At 57.6% G+C, this 16760-nt stretch overlaps 2 protein-coding genes across 2 annotated transcripts in view; both read right to left on the minus strand.

Annotated features, from left to right (window-relative positions):
• Positions 1 to 2227: 2227 nt before the first annotated feature.
• Positions 2228 to 12830, minus strand: FGF11 (fibroblast growth factor 11). Its single transcript, XM_032786448.1, has 5 exons — positions 12638 to 12830; positions 5434 to 5544; positions 4801 to 4904; positions 2524 to 2722; positions 2228 to 2343 (listed from the first exon to the last, which is right to left on the minus strand). Exons 1-5 carry the CDS (start codon positions 12828 to 12830, stop codon positions 2228 to 2230), a joined length of 723 nt encoding a protein of 240 aa, XP_032642339.1.
• Positions 12831 to 16016: 3186 nt separating this feature from the next.
• LOC116828312 (nucleotidyltransferase MB21D2-like) overlaps positions 16017 to 16760 on the minus strand; it is a 5099-nt gene continuing 4355 nt past the window's right edge. Inside the window, exon 4 of the mRNA XM_075070636.1 lies at positions 16017 to 16097. Coding sequence (XP_074926737.1) covers positions 16017 to 16097 — 81 coding nt within the window. The remainder of the gene's footprint in view (positions 16098 to 16760) is intronic.

Consider the following 16760-nt stretch of genomic DNA (forward strand, 5'->3'; position numbering starts at 1 on the left):
TGGGCGGGGAGTGGGGGCTGGTGGGTTAGAGCAGGGGGGCTGGGAGCCAGGACTCCTGGGTTCTCTCCCCGGCTCTGGGAGGGGAGTAGGGGTTGGTGGTTAGAGCAGGGGGGCTGGGAGCCAGGATTCCTGGGTTCTCTCCCCAGCTCTGGCAGGGGAGTGGGGGTGGTGGGTTAGAGCAGGGGGGCTGGGAGCCAGGACTCCTGGGTTCTCTCCCCAGCTCTGGGAGGCGGGTGACACATGGCAGAGGATCCGGTCAGATAATTAAAAACCTAGGCCAATGCTTGGCCTAAGGGGAACAGAAAGTGGCTTTGACTCCCCCATCCCCTCCTTCCCCCACTAAGCAATAAAATACAACAGGTGTCCATCAAGCATCGACCCTCCCCCTCCCAGCATGTACCCCCCCCCCGTGATTGTCCTGGAGTCTGGATCCAGATTCCTCATGACTGGCTCTGTCTCCTGTTGTTGCAGGGCTACGTCAGACAGTATTTGGCATGTTGGAGGGGGAGGGGCCGGTGGGAAAAGGGGGTGGAGTTCCCAATCGCCCCTCACTTCCCCTCCCCCCGAGATTGGCTTCTCATTTCCATCGAAACGGCGAAGAAATCCGGAACGGCTGGCTCTTTCCCCCGCCCCCACCGTGACAATGTCACCCCCTAGTGGTCAAAGAAGGTACGACACCCCGGTGCGTGCCACAGAAGCTGACGTCTAGGACACTCCCTCCTGCTGCGACAGCGTTGACACCTAGTGGGGAGAAAGGGTATCAACTATAGGGTGGCAGAACCATCTTTCCCCCTCTCAGTGTGACAATGTCACCACCTGCTGGTGGGAAACAGGAACACACTGTCTTTTTATTGCAAGGGAAAGTGGAGTATATAATAGCCTCTCCCAACATGACCGTGTAGCCACTCGGTGGTCTCACGCCAGGGGGCGATTGCCCAATGTCTCCATCCTCCACTGGAAGAGGGCAGGATACCCAATTTTTTTTTATTGCAAATGGAAGGTCTTGCCCAGAACATCCTTTCCCGATGCGACCCAGCGGTTGAAAAGCGTATCGTCCATTGGGTAATGGAAGGGGATTTTTCGAACAGTCTTTCCCAATGTCGCCGTCCGCTGGTGAGAAAAGGCATCACACCCGTATTGCAGCAATCAGACGTTTTCCTAATGTCGCCCTCTGCTGGCGAGAAAAGGCATCGCACCTGTATTGCAGTAATCAGACGCTTTCCCAATGTCGCCCTCCACTGGTGAGAAAAGGCATCACACCTGTATTGCGGCAATCAGACGTTTTCCCAGTGTCGCCCTCCGCTGGTGAGAAAAGGCATCACACCCATAGTACGGCAATCAGACGTTTTCCCAATGTCGCCCTCCGCTGGTGAGAAAAGGCATTGCACCCTTATTGTGGCAATCAGACGCTTTCCCAATGTTGCCCTCCGCTGGTGAGAAAAGGCATCGCACCCATATTGCGGCAATCAGACGTTTTCCCAATGTCGCCCTCCGGTGGTGAGAAAAGGCATCACACCCGTATTGCGGCAATCAGACGTTTTCCCAATGTCGCCCTTCGCTGGTGAGAAAAGGCATCACACCCGTATTGCTGCAATCAGACACTTTTCCAGTGTCACCCTCCGCTGGTGAGAAAAGGCATCACTCCCATAGTATGGCAATCAGACGTTTTCCCAATGTCGCCCTCCGGTGGTGAGAAAAGGCATCACACCCGTATTGCGGCAATCAGACGTTTTCCCAATGTCGCCCTCCACTGGTGAGAAAAGGCATCACACCCGTATTGCGGCAATCAGACGTTTTCCCAATGTCGCCCTCCGCTGGTGGGAAAAGGCATCACACCCGTATTGCGGCAATCAGACGCTTTCCCAATGTCGCCCTCCGCTGGTGGGAAAAGGCATTGCACTCTTATTGCTGCAAAGGAAGCTGGCATAGATCAGAACCTTTCCCAATGTCAATTCCTTGTTGGTCCAACAAGGAATCATGCTCTCAGCTGGCATGGAAGACCATATAGATAATATACACACACACACCCCAAATTATTTCTCCAGCAGGGCAATGTCGCCCTCCCAGTGGTGGCAAAGGGTATTACACCCTCGATGGCATTTTTTTTTCTGAGGTCCAGAGGTTGAATGTAGGTAGGCAGGTGTCCTGAGCAGAAGGGAGCAGAGTGGGACCGTGAGAGGGAGGGGCGCTGCTGGAGCGGTGCCGACGCCCCTCCCCGCCCTTGGGGTTATGTCGCCTTGTGGGGCTTGGCTGTCTCTTTGCTGGGGGCCCCAGCCTCATCTGATTTCTGGGGCGCCGAGGGGTCCACCACGTTATGAAGCGACGGCTCACGGTACATGGCCACTGTGGGGAAGGAGAGAGACACACACTGAGAAGGAGGAAGTGAGGGATAGTGCGAGATTGGCTGCTCCAGCCGCCCTACCACACAGAAAGACACCGGTGGTGGTGGTGGGGTGTCTCTATTTAAAATCCCCCATTGCTTCCCCTAGCCCCCGCCCCATTATTCCTGCTTCCCCCACTCACCTTCCAATAGCTTGGGCAGGAAGTGGGCGGCGGCTTTGGTCTTCTTGACTCGGTTTCCCTTCATGGGCTGCCCTTCTTTGTTGATGCCCAGGTACCAGGAGCGGCCGGATTCGCGCTGGCGGTACAGGGTGGAGGAGTACGTGACGTAGTAGTTCTCAAAGACACACTCCTTGAACCGGCACTCGGCGGTGAAGTGAGCCTGGGAGAGGGAGGGAGGGAGAGAAATTGGGTGAGCGAGAAAGACAGAAAAAAGAGAGAAAGAGAGAGCGATGTCTGTGGTGGGGGGGTGTAATGACCAATCGTGGGTCTTGTCTGTCAGCAGGGAGGCGACGGGTATCAGAGCTGCACCTTGGCTTGGACGCCTGGGTTTCACCAGGGCTCCTGCTGACCGCCAGGGGAGAGCGCCCCCTGCTGAGCCCCCTGCCCCGCTCCCTGCCCCACAGCACCCCCTAGCGCCGCCATGGGACCAGCCTCGCTTGCAGGGGGAAAGCGCCCCCTGCTGCCCTCAAACGGAAGCTCTGAGCTACTCTGACCCCTGTTAACTTTGGGAAGACCCCGGCTAGTGGCATCATGGCCTGGGGCCAGGGTCCAAGTGTCCTGACTGTGTTGGGGTGTCTGGGCTGCAGCGAAGGGTGGGGGGTGTGGCTGCCGTGTGTGTGTGTGGAGGGGGCTGGCTCGCGGGCGGTGAGATGAATATTCCACAGACCTGGGGGGTGGCCTGTTGGGAACCATTAAGGGCGGCCGGGTTTGAGGGGTTGTGAATTATACAGTCCCTGTGTGTGAGAGATGCAGGAGAAAGGGGGGGGCGTGATTTCAGAGAAAGAAAAACAGAAAGAAAGAGGTGTATGGGGAAGGGAGAATGGGTGGATGGATGGATGGATGGGAAGGGATCTATGGGGCTGGATAGATAATTAGGTAGATGGGGTGGGCTGGCTGGCTGGCTAGAAGGGTTATGCGGGGATGGATGTTATTTTCCTGTCAGTGTCACGTTCACCATTATTTTCATGATCAGCACCACATTCACCATTATTTTCACTACCAGGGCCACGTTGACTATTATTTCCACTATCATCGCCACGTTCACAGTTATTTTCTCTGTCAGCACAATGATCACCATTATTTGCACTATCAACACCACGTTCACTGTAATTTTCACTATCAGTGCCACATTCACAGTTATTTTCACTGTCAGCACCAGGTTCACTGTAATTTTCACTATCAGTGCCATGTTCACCATTATTTTTGCTATAAGCACAACGCTCAGTTATTTTCCGTGTCGGCACCACATTCACCATTATTTTCACCTTCAGTACCAGTCACCATTATTTTCACTACCAGCACCACTTTCACTGTTATTTTCACTATCAGCACCGTGTTCACCATTACTTTCCCTGTCGGTGTCATGATGCCACGTTCACCATTGCTTTCCCTCCCATCCCACTATCCCCTGCCCACACCGAAAGCTCAGTGCTCCCCGCTTTCGCTGACCTCCACAGCGCATCATGGCTGGGGAGAGGCGGGGGGCCTAGCAGGAGAAACGCCTTCACTTGTGCGATGGACAGCAATGGGGAAAGAGAGTCAGAAAGACACAGCCAGACAGGTGTGCACGGGCCTAGACAGATAGACAGAGGTGCACGGGGGACAGGCAGACAGCACAGTGTACAGGGATGGCTGATGGTGCAAGCCATCTCTCTCCTCGGTTGTGGGCAGGGATTTTCTTGGTCGCTCCCAGGGGTTCCCTAAAAATCAGGCCAGCTGCTAAATTTAATTCAGCATCGGGGGAGGGGGAGGGAAGGATACGCCAAGGGCCCTGGTACCATGGGGCCTGAAGAAGGAGATTGTGTGGGGCAGAGTTAGGAGGGGGCACTCCTATCCCAGAGCACCCCACATGGGGAAAAATGGGGGGCTGTTTTGTGGGGGCAGGGATACCTGACAAGTATGGAGGGACCCCTCTCCACTGCCCCAGCTACTGGCAGAGAGCTGGTACTGCCCCCGTATTAGCCACGACCAGCCCACCCCTCCACGGTTCACCCGGTGATCCCACCGCTAACACCAATGGATGCTCTGATCTGCCTCCCTAGGGATGCACTGTCACGACCCACCACTAGACCCACCCTGCAGGCAGCGCCTCCTGCTGGAAAAGAGAGGATCGTGCACCCTATTGGCTACTCCACCGCTCTGGGACCCAGGGCGCATATACAACCCTGCGATCCCACTCCTGACACCAACGGTCGGTTTAGTCAGGAGGGCAGGCAGGGGCAGGGGAATGACACTCACGGAGGTATAGAGGTAGCCCTCTGCGTTCATGGCGATATACTGCCCCGACTTGGTACCCTGGATGGCGACCACACGCAGTCCCACAGGGATCAGGTTAAAGAGAGCTGTGGGAGATGAGACAGACAGACAGCGAGGCATCAGTGCTGGCACCAGCAGAGCTGGGACTGGGACACTGGGCCTGTCCCCTCTAGGGGGTGCCGGCTATGATCCCCACTGTCCGATTTTGCAGAAGCTCTGCCTGGATCCTGGACTCCTGGGTTCTTCCCCACGCAGAACCCCTCCCCTATTCTGCTTTAGAGCTGGATTTATTTTTCTTGCCTGTCACCCCTTCTTGGGGGCGGGTGAGCTCTGCTGCCGAGACGTTAATCCCCTTCTCTGCAATCCCAGATGAATATTCAGGACTCTCCCTGACCCCAGACAGCTGGGAGCGGGAGGGGGATGGGTGGGATTAGGTCAAGGCAGGATTAACCCATTTCCTCTATGCACATAATGTGCTGCCCCCTACAGGGGACAGGCCCCTGCCCCATTCCCCACCCCCCTGAACCAGTCAGTTCCCACCCTGGGGCCGGATGGGAGGTTCCCCAGCTGGTCTAACTCTGCGTAACCCTTTGGCCTTGCCTGGGCGTCACTCACTGAAGCTGTTGGTGTCTTCTTTTGTCCCGTCGATGCTCCCGTCTGGGTGCATCCGGAGGTAGAAACCGTGTCTGCAGAGAAGCTTGGTCACGATGCCCTTAAGCTGCGGCTCTGTGGTCAGAGGGATGGGGCGGGGGGGCGAAGACAGGACAGAAAGTAGATTATTCACCTGCCAAGGGGAAGCCCTCCCTAAATACCTTCCTTATGGCTAAGCAAAAGCACCAGGAACGTTTAACTCTGGACATATCGAATCTTGTATGAAAAACCCTCAAGCAATTAAACAAATCTTTGGCAAGTCAGAGGAAGTATCTATCAAGAGATTTGCATAAAGAAACGGAGACAATATTCAAACAAAAGCTTTGCTAAGATTCAGAAAGTGTCTGTAGTTTCTAACCGACGAAGACAATCTTTCGTCTGAAAAGACGAGGCCAAACGAAAAACCCTGTGAATGTTGCCCAAATATCAGTGACTATACAATTGCACATGAAAAACCAAGACAATCCCCAGAGAAAAACACTTTGCTGGAAAGTAGCAGCAATTTAAACTCAATAATTACGGGCACTTGTAAGAAAAATAAAGGACATTCAAGAAAACCCATTGTTAAGGCCGAGGGCGTATCAGTAACTTGAAATCAATGGATATAAACTTTTACATGAAAAACGAAGGAAATTCCAGACCAAAAACTTTGTTAAGACTGAGGATGTATCAGTAACTTGAAATCAATAAATATACACATTTACATGGAAAACTATGGCAATTCCGAACCAAAAACTTTGTGAATGTTGACAAAATATCAGTCGTTATAGATCGATACATAAAGACAAGGAATTTCACGTAATAACTGAGGAAAAACCCAGCCAAAACCTTTGTGAAGACGGGGAAAGTATCAGCAATTTTCATAAGAAAAAATGTTAAATCAATAAACGTCCTGACAAAAAAAAAAAGGGATATCCTTAGTTTGACATCTGCTAAAGGTGAGAAACTAAAGATAGTCTAGATGAAAAAGTTTGTTCGAGAAAGGATCCGTAGCTGTCTGCCTGCAGATATCAACTTTTATTTGAAAAACTTTGCAAATTCCCTGGTCAAAAACACTTGGTTAAGCCGGACTTGGAGCTCACTAAATATTGGAAGTGGTAAAAGATAATTGAATGAGAGATTATTTTAGTTCAGATAGATAGATAGAGGGGGTGGATGGGGATAGATAGATAGATAAATAGAGAGGGTGGATGGGGATAGATAGATAGATAGAGGGGGTGACGGGATATATAGATAGAGGGGGTGGATGGGAATAGATAGATAGAGGGGCTGGATGGGGATGAATAGATAGATAGAGGGAGTGGATGGGAATAGATAGATAGAGGGGGTGGATGGGGATAGATAGATAGAGGGGCTGGATGGGGATGAATAGATAGATAGAGGGAGTGGATGGGAATAGATAGATAGAGGGGGTGGATGGGGATAGATAGATAGATAGTGATTGGTCCAGATCACACAGGCTCAGGAATGATCGACGAGAAACTCTGATGAATCATTCTCCGAGAGATGCTCTTTACTTGCAGGGTGCTGGTTTCAGCGAAAGCCACGCCGTGCGTGTGCTCGACAGTGGAAACGAAATGAGCACCTAGACACAGGGCAAGGGGGGCTGATACCCCAGCAGTGGAATACAAGAATTGTCCTTCACACACCGTAGGAATTTGGGCTGTCAGATGCCGCATATGGGGGGAGGCCGTTCTCTGAATGCACATCAGGTGGGGAAACCGAGGCACGGGGACCTGACCTGACTTGCTCAGGGTCACACAGAGGGTTTGGGGCAGAGCCGGGGAGAGAAGCCAGGAGTCCCGGCTCCCAGCCCCTCCTGCTCCAACCCACCAGCCCCCACTCCCCTCCCAGAGCTGGGAAGAGAACCCAGGAGTCCTGACTGGCAGCTTGCCCTGGTCTCACCACTAGACCCCGCTCCCCCGCCAGTCCCTGGCAGAGGCCGTGTGCGGTGGAAGATGGATTGTTAGTGTTGCTGTGCAGGGCGCCGGAGTGAAATTAGCTCTGACAGGGCCCCCCATGGGACCCGGCCAGGCAGCGGTGCCAGAGCGCGGCTGGCAGATAAATAAAAGATGCACCATAATTTCCTGCCTCTCCCTGCCCCTTTTAGTGCAGAAACCCGCAAGGCTCCAGTAACAGTCACCTCACAATGGCCAGAGCCGGGGAGAGAACCCAGGAGTCCTGGCTCCCAGCCCCCCCTGCTCTGACCCACCAGCCCCCACTCCCCTCCCAGAGCCAGGGAGAGAACCCAGGAGTCCTGGCTCCCAGCCCCCCCTGCTCTGACCCACCAGCCCTCACGCCCCTCCCAACGCCAAGGAGAGAACCCAGGAGTCCTGGCTCCCAGCCCCCCCTGCTCTGACCCACCAGCCCCCACTCCCCTCACAGAGCCGGGGAGAGAACCCAGGAGTCCTGACTCCCAGCCCCCCTGCTCTAACCCACTAGCCCCCACTCCCCTCCGAGAGCTGGGGAGAGAACCCAGGAGTCCTGACCCCCAGCCCCGCTGCTCTAACCCCTCCCCTCCCAGAGCCACAGCAGAACCCAGGAGTCCTGGCTCCCAGCCTGCTCTGCTGGGTCACAGTTGTGCTGTGTGCATGGTGCAGAGCGTCCGCGTGTAATTGTTCTGTGTGGGGTTGAGGGATGCAGTGGGTGGCTTTGTGTGGTTTTGTGAACGCACATGGGCGTGTGTGTAACCCTGAGGAGTGCGGACGGCTGTCTGGGAGTGCGCACGGGGCCGCGGGGCTAAGGGCCATTGCAACGCTGTCCCTGTGTGAGTGTGGGTGTGTATGGCAGTGGGGCAGGTGTCTTTGGCATGTAGGAGGAACATGCAGCCTGCATGTGTGTCCGTGCGCACAGCCTGCGTGTGTGTGTGTGTAACCGTGCACACAGTCTGCGTGTGTGTCCGTGAGCACAGCCTGCGTGTGTGTGTGTCCATGCACACAGCCTGCGTGTGTATCCGTGAGCACAGCCTGCATGTGTGTGTGTCTGTGCACAGCCCGTGTGTGCATCTGCGGGCTGCGTGGGGCGCTCCACCGCTCCGGTGTTGCTATCCCTGGCGTGGCACCGGGTGTTGGGTTGCTTAGCTCACACACCCCACTCTCCCCGGTCTCAGCTTCGCTCCCCCACCCTCATCCTGGCCTGTTCCCAGCTGACCCCCTGGTGCCCCTGCCGGGTTGATTTATGGGAACACATTACACGGTGGATGCACCAATGCTTTGCCTCCCGGCAGCGAACAAAGGGTCGCTGACGCTGCGTGTGTGTGTGGGGGTCCCTCTCGTAAAGGGTGCAGGGAGCCCAGCTCAACTGGGGAGCTCCTGAGGGGGTGGCAGGGGGCTCACGAGAAGACACCCCCTGTGTAAGGCGGGGACATGCGGGGTGGAAATCACCAGGAGGAGACCTGGCAGGACTGATTTGGGTTTCACCGGCACAGCCCCTCCCGCTGGGGCAGGTTATGCCAGGACGATGGTGCAAACTGGCCCATTAAATCCCCTGCCCACATCTGGGCTCCAACCAAAGCCTTCTGCCCCACTGGGGGCCACAGGAGACCCTCCCACCAGCCCTTCGCCAGCCGGGAAACAGGGACACTGAGGGTTGGGCCTGGCTTGTCTCATCCCCAGGGAGAGAACCCAGGAGTCCTGGCTCCCAGCCTCCCCCGTCCCCCTGCTCTAACCCACCAGCCCCCACTCCCCTCCCAGAGCTGGGGAGAGAACCCAGGAGTCCTGGCTCCCAGACCCGCCTTCTCTAACCCACCAGTCCCCACTCCCCTCCCAGAACCGGGGAAAGAACCCAGGAGTCCTGGCCCACAGCCCTCCCGGGGCTGCTGGAGTGAGAAAAACGCAAAGGGACGTCTTAATGGGCTGGGTTTATATAATTCGTAACCCGGCACCTGGCCTAAATGAAAGCTCTCGGGCCCTTCCTGCAAGGTGACCGGTTGTATGTGCGCAGCCTTGTACGCGAGTGTTCTCTGCACATGCCTGTCCACACGGGCTCTGTGTGCACGGAGCTGTACGTACGCTGCGGGGTGGCTGCTGTGGGCCCGTGGGCTGGGATGCTTTGGGAGGGCGGGGGGGGTGGGTTTGCTTGGGGCGTGCGTTTGTATCCTCCCCCCTTCCTTTTTCCTTCACACACCTCCCTGCGACACCCGGTTGCACCCGGCCACGGGTGCTAAGTGCTCACATCATCTTGGCCACCCAGTGCCTGGCCCTGCTCCAGACCCCAGCAGGGGGTGCTGTGGGCTGCGGGTCAGGAGTGAGGGGCACCGGCAGGGAATTTCCCTGGCTAATGATCCATCCTCTCCTTTCATAGCAGCGGGTTCCCAAGTGCTCCCCCCCACCCTCGGTCAAACTTTGCTCTCCCATCCAGCTGCGCTCCCACAATGCCCTGTGCCTCCTGATGCATGCAAATATATTTAAATGACTTTAATTTATTTTAATGTGCACACACTGCCTGACCGTGCAAAGGATTATTGGCTGAGGCGGGTGGGGGGGTGAGAAAAATCACTGGGGCTTATTCAGCTCCATGAATAGGATTCAGCCAGGGATAAAAATTACAGGAGGAGCTGCGGGTTGGGAGTGAGGGGCACTGGCACAGCTGGGGGGGCAGGGCTGGGCTAGCAGGGGCTGCAGGTCGGGAGTGAGGGGCACCGGCAGAGCTGGGGGAGGGGCAGGGCTGGGCTGCCAGGGGCTGTGGGTCAGGAGTGAGGGGCACCAGCACAGCAGGGGGGGCAGGGCTGGGCTAGCAGGGGCTGCAGGTCGGGAGTGAGGGGCACCGGCAGAGCTGGGGGGGAGGGGCAGCTCCCGGACTCCTGGGTCACTGCAGAGCACGTGGGGCTTGGCCGGTGGCCACAAGCGCCTCGGTTGCCAGCAGCAAGGACGCGGCAGGAGAATGAGGTGCAGGCCCAGGGCCAAAGTGGCACCAGGCCCAGTGGGGATCTCAGCGTAACCGCGGCGAGCAGTGGGGGAGGGGCAGGAAAGCGGTGGGGGGAGGGAGGACAAGCCGCAGATGCAGCAGGAGGCACTAGAGGGGGGATGGGTTTGGAGCAGGCCCTGGAATTCAAGCCGGGCCTTGTGGACCCAATATGGACCCTTCCCTGTGCCCTTCCCTCTTTAAGGGGCGCTGGCTCCCTCCGGCCCTAGGGCAGGGACTGGCTGGCTTGGGGGGGCGGGGAATGAAAGAAGGGGGCAATGGAGGGAAAGTCCGAAGGGCAGGAGAAGACCTGCCTGCCACCCGGACTCCTGGGTCCAATCCCTTGGGTTCGTGACCCCTCCCCCTCCGGCATGATGGGGCTTGGGCTGGTTCCCCAATATCGCCGCAGCTCCCACCCCCTCATCAACCCCCCTGCTGGGAAAATCCCCAGGACTGGGCTATCCAAGGGGAAACGGTGAGTTGTGTGGGGCAGGGGGTGCTAAAAGCCGATACAGACCGGTCCATATAAACGCCGCCATGTTTGAAATCCAAATTGCAGCTGGAAGTGATTGATTTCTCCACAGGAAATGATTCATCAGTGGAGCCATCGATCAACAGGGGATTAGGGAGAGAACCCAGGAGTCCTGGCTTCTAGCCCCCCTGCTCTAACCCACCAGCCTCCACTCCCCTCCCAGAGCTGAGAGAGAACCCAGGAGTCCTGGCTTCTAGCCCCCCTGCTCTAACCCACCAGCCTCCACTCCCCTCCCAGAGCTGAGAGAGAACCCAGGAGTCCTGGCTTCCAGCCCCCGCTGCTCTAACCCACCAGCCCGCACTCCCGTCCCAGAGCTGGGCAGTCCTGATCTCCATTGACCCAGATCTTGCAGTAGCACAGAGAGGCATAGCCCAATACAGGGCGGTCCATAGATTTCCTCCAAGAATGGGGCCTGCTCTAGCCCCGTATAGACCAGTCCGTATAAAACATCAGGGTGACTGGAAACCAAAGATACCACACAGCAGGCATGTCACTGAGGGAACTGCGCAACATCAATACGCTTCATCCAGTGGGGAGCAATGACATCCTATATGGACCAGTCCATACTGACCCTACTGGGGTTTTAAAAAAGAATCAGGGATGTTTGTTTATCTGAGGGGGACGACACTTTTTGTGCTCATTGGGAGTGGGGCATTATTACCCAATGGACCAGTCCATATAAACATCACCAGAGCTGCAAATGAAACACTCTCTGGCATTTCTTACTCTGAAAACCACGATCCCGGGGCAACACACCTTTTGGCCAGCAGAGGGCATTCTAGTTTAGATACTGCCCGGTCCATATACTGAAAACATTCCACCTACCTACTTCGTCCCTCCCCCAACTGCACCCACTACCCCAGCTTCTCCACTTCTAACCTGGGCAAAACACTCCCCTGGCTCCCCTAGAGTGGTGACCCATAAATAATATTGGTTTACGGAGCCCTCTGCTGTCAGCACCAGGCATTTCAAGGAAAGATGGTCAATATATGCAGTATATTGCATGATCGGCTCTGTCACAGTGCCCCCCGCTGGTAACACTAGGCAATGCAAGGAAATACGGTCAATATAAGCAGTATATTGCATGAACGACCTGTCACAGTGCCTCCTGCTGTTAGAACCAGCCATTGCAAGGAAAGACGGTCAATATATGCAGTGTATTACATGATCAGCTCTGTCACAGCACCCCCTGCTCTGAGCACTAGGCCTTGCAAGGAAAGATGGTCAACATATGCTATATATTGCATGCTTAACCTGTCACGGCACGTCCTGATGTTAGCACCAAGCATTGCAAGGTAAGACTGTCAGTATATGCAGTAAATTGCATGATCAGCTCTGTCACAACAACCCCTGTTGTTAGCACCAGGCATTGCAAGGAAAGCGGGTCAATATATGCCATATATTGCATGTTCAACCTGTCACAGTGCCCCCTGCTGTTAGAACCAGGCTTTGCCAGGAAAGATGGTCAATATATGACGTATATTGCATGATCGGCTCTGTCACAGCGCCCCTGATGTTAGCACCAAGCATTGCAAGGACAGATGGTCAATATATGAAGTATATTGCAGGATCGGCTTTGTCACAGTGCACCCTGCTGTTAGCATCAGACATTGCAGCCCTGACATTAGGAGGAAATAGCCCAAGCTCTGTACCATGCCCCCTACCACTGGCACCACGCCACTACAGGGCTATATGGCCCCACACACACACCCTCCCTGCTCGGAAATCACTCACCAGGCGTTTTTTCCAGCCGGCCTTTCCGCCCGCCGCAGAGCCGGACCTTGGAGATTAAAATGAGCAGCTGCTTCTGGCAGAGGGACTTGGTGCCTCGGGGGCAGACCTTCCTCTGGGGGGCCACGGGGCGGCTGGCAACGGGTTCCCGGATCTCCCGCTTCTGCCGGATCAAGGAGCTGGCCAGTGCTGCCATGGTCCTCGGCCGACTGGTGCCCCGCTCGGGGGGGTTCACGCCGCGCTCATCCCCCTGAAGAGCCCAGCCATGGGAGGGATTATACCCACCCCGCCTAGATTAATCCGGCTGGGGGTGAATTTAGCCCCGGGTGGGGGGGTCGCTGGTTTCTCTCTGTTCTTCCCAACAGATCAGCCAGGAACTTAATAAAGCTGAGCGTCTCCCCCGGCCTACCTGCCTCAACCAGGGGTAGTCAATATTTTTTGGTCACGGTGCCAACGTCTTGGGGCGGTCAAGATCCGGACTCCGGTGAGGACGTCAGCACTGGCAAAAAAAAGCGACCAGTGGTCCAAACCTCCTGCCCCCCTCTTCCCTCTCCCCACACCACAGCCTCCGGGATATTTCCAGGGAGCGCGGCGAACTCAGTCTCTGAAAATCACGCGCCCGGGTCGGCACTAGAAATTAACGAGCTGGTGACAAGGAAGCCGGGGCGAGATCCCTGGAGCTCGAACTTCTTTGATTCCTCCAGGGGCCGGAGAAAGCAGGGTGGGTGGGTGGCCTCCCCAGGCAGACAGACACACACACACAGCGCTACACAATCCTGGTTGTCCTTCAGCCGGCGAGGTTAATTTGTGGATGGCACAGGCTGCTGTGTGTGTGAAGCAGCGGTGAAGCAGAGGGGAGGGATGGAGGGATGGGAGAAGGGCGGGGATGGAGAGAGAGAGGGATGGAGAAACACACACACACACACGGGAATCTGTGGGGGTCCCCCCCACACCCTTGGCGAACCGACATCTGGCAGGAATTCCCCACGCCTGCTCCCACAGAATGGCTCAGTTCCAACCCCCCTCCCAGACCAGCTTAGTATTGGGGGCCCCCCCTCCCCTAGTCGAGTTCTGGGGACCCATAGAGCTTCCCCCCCCAAAAAAACTAGCTGAGCTGCCCCAACTTAGCTCAATATTAGGGCCCCCCCTCCCCTTGTCTAGCTGAGTCCTGGGGACCCACAGAGCTTCCCCCCTCAAACTAGCTGAGCTGCCCCAGCTTAGCGCAGTATTAGGGGTCCCCTCCCCTAGTCTAGTTGAAAATCGGGGATCCCCCTGTTTCCCCCCTCAAAGCTAGCTCAGTTCCAGTCTAGAAGCAGGGGGCTGCTAGGGCTTCCAGACTGGCTGAGAGCAGGGGACCCCCTGCACGCACAACCCCAAAGATGGGATGTCTGTAGCGGGGTGATTGGGGATTTGGGGTCCCCCAAACAGCCATGGCTCCCCTACCTCCCCAGTTCAGCAGGCAATGAGAGATTTATTGGGGTTTCCCCCACTCTGGGAAGCAGAAAGGGGGAGCTCCTGGTTTTGGGGTGTCTGCGCTCACCAAACAAAAAGTGCCCAACAATTTAGCAGAGGAATTTGGGGAGCTTGGGGGAATCCCTGAGCTCCCCCTGCAAAAGTAGGATTGGAAGCTACTTGAAAATGGTTACCCCCAAACCTTTCCCACCTGCCCGGATGTGGGGGTGTTTGTCCCGCCCTGAAGAAGGCAGGACTGGGGGGGACTGAGGTGCTAGCCCAGCCCTGGGCTCCCCCAAGCCCCTCACTCCTGACCCACAGCCTCCTGCTAGTCCTGCCCCCCCCAGCTCTGCCGGTGCCCCTAACTCCCGACCTGCAGCCCCCCGCCAGCGCAGCCGCCCCCTCCAGCTCTGGGAGAGCCCAACACAGAGAATACTTCAAAGGTGACCCCCCCCCACTGACACAACACTTGGGGAGGGGGCGGGGGGCTGGAGCAGGGAGCCCCCGTCAGCCCCCCCCCAGGTTTGACTCCAATCACTGGGCGGTGCAGTGAAACGGGGAGGGGGATTATTGAGTCCCACCCACACCTCCCCTGCCCTCCACGCTCCCCTGCGCTCCCCCCTCTGCCAACCCCCCAACCCCTCTCATTAAATCTCTCCGCTCTAGTGGCCAGCCGGGGGGAGGGGGGATGCGGCTGGTGCCACAGACCAGTTTCCCCGCCCCCCCCCGACCCCAACGGCGAAGGGTGACATTTGCTGGGGTCACTCGGCTGTTGCCAGGCTGGAAAAAAGCCCCCCAGGTGGCGTGTGTGGGGGTGACTCAAGCGCTAGCGACAGGAGTTGGCCCCAGAGGCGAGGAGAGAACCCAGGAGTCCTGGCTCCCAGCCCCCCCACCCGCTCTAACCCACCAGCCCCGACTCCCTTCCCAGAGCCGGGGAGAGAACCCAGGAGTCCTGGCTCCCAGCCCCCCCCGCTCTAACCCACCAGCCCCCACTCCCCTCCCAGAGCCGGGGAGAGAACCCAGGAGTCCTGGCTCCCAGGCCCCCTGCTCTAACCCAACCCACCAGCCCCCACTCCCCTCCCAGAGCTGGGGAGAGAACCCAGGAGTCCTGGCTCCCAGCCCCCCCTGCTCTGACCCACCAGCCCCCACTCCCCTCCCAGAGCTGGGGAGAGAACCCAGGAGTCCTGGCTCCCAGCCCCCCGGGCAGGATCTAGGCTCTCCTTGAGCAGGGCATCACCGAGGAGGGGGGAGGAGGAGGAAAGGAGCCGTGTGGGGGGTGCACATCAGAAGGGGGGAGCAGAAGGACCTGAGGGGAGAGAGGAGGAGCTGGGGGAGGGGAACAGCGGGGGGTGGGGGTGGGACGGACGCACCGCTCCGCTGCTTTGCTAGGACGGGCGCTCAAGGTTGCATTTTGCAGTGGTATTTTTAGCCTCCTGGCGGAACTGGCAGCGCAGCGCAAGGGGTCGGGGGGGCTGTAGACTGGGGGGGGGGCAGTCCCAGCTCGGTGGGGGGCGGGGTGGCATTCGGGCTGTCGCATCCTGAGAAAAAGGGGAACGAGAATGTGCAGCTAGGCCCCTGAGGGAAACTGAGTCATGGAGCAGCCAAAGAACCCAGGAGTCCTGGCTCCCAGCCCCTCCTGCTCTAACCCACCCATCCCCAAGCCTGGCTATGTACTTAGCCAGGAGATCACACTCAGTGCTGAGATGCGGCCACCTCTGGGGCGGGGCGGCCAGTTACTCAGGGACCCCTCGCCCGGCGCTGAGATGCAGCCACCTCTGGGGCAGGGCGGCCGGTTACCCAGGGACCCCTCGCCCGGCACTGAGATGCACCCACCCCTGGGTGGGGCAGCCGGTTACCCAGCGACCCCTCACCCGGTGCTGAGATGCAGCCACCTCTGGGGTGGAGTTTAACAGCGATATTCGCCAAGCATTCAGGACAGGAACGGAGGCGGAATCGTGCCTGGCCCCATCCCTGCTGAGATTCTGCCCGGAGGCCGGGGTTCAGAGCCTGACTTTTGGGAGAAAATCCAGACAGGCTTTAGAGATTATGGGTGAGAAGCGAGATTGAGGATTATGAGTCATCGAGACTCACCACTGCGGGCCGAGGGGACGCCCCCTGCTGAGTCCCCCACCCCACAGCATAGCAGCTCCCTGCCGGGCCTGTTTGTTAGGGGATAGGACCGGGGAGGCTTGAAACTGACTTTTCTGGCTCTGTCTTGAAACTGGAGCCAATCTGTATCCCGATCTGCATATGCAAATTCGGCCACTTCATTTGCCAAACCAGAAAGAAGCGATGCCAGAAGCTATATGCGGATCAGGATTGTAATCCCTCCCCCCACCAGCCATTGGTTGTGGGTGCTGGGGCTCATGGAATAGTGGGGGGCTCGGGGTGGGGGGCTCTGCTGCTGCCCCTCACTCCCGGCCCTGTCCCCCCCAGCTCTGCTGGTGCCCCCACTCCTGACCCACAGCCCCTGCCAGCCCAGACCTGCCCCCCAACTCTGCCGGTGCCCCTCACTCCCAACCCACAGCCCCTGCTAGCCCTGCCCCCCACAGCCCTGCCACTGCCCCTCACTCCCAACCCACAGCCCCTGCTAGCCCAGCCCTGCCCCCCAGCTCTGCCGATGCCCCTCACTCCCGACCCGCAGCCCCTGCCAGCCCAGACCCGCCCCCCCCAC

This window comes from Chelonoidis abingdonii, chromosome 11 (genome assembly GCF_003597395.2).
Source record: "Chelonoidis abingdonii isolate Lonesome George chromosome 11, CheloAbing_2.0, whole genome shotgun sequence".
Taxonomy (NCBI): Eukaryota; Metazoa; Chordata; order Testudines; family Testudinidae; genus Chelonoidis; species Chelonoidis abingdonii.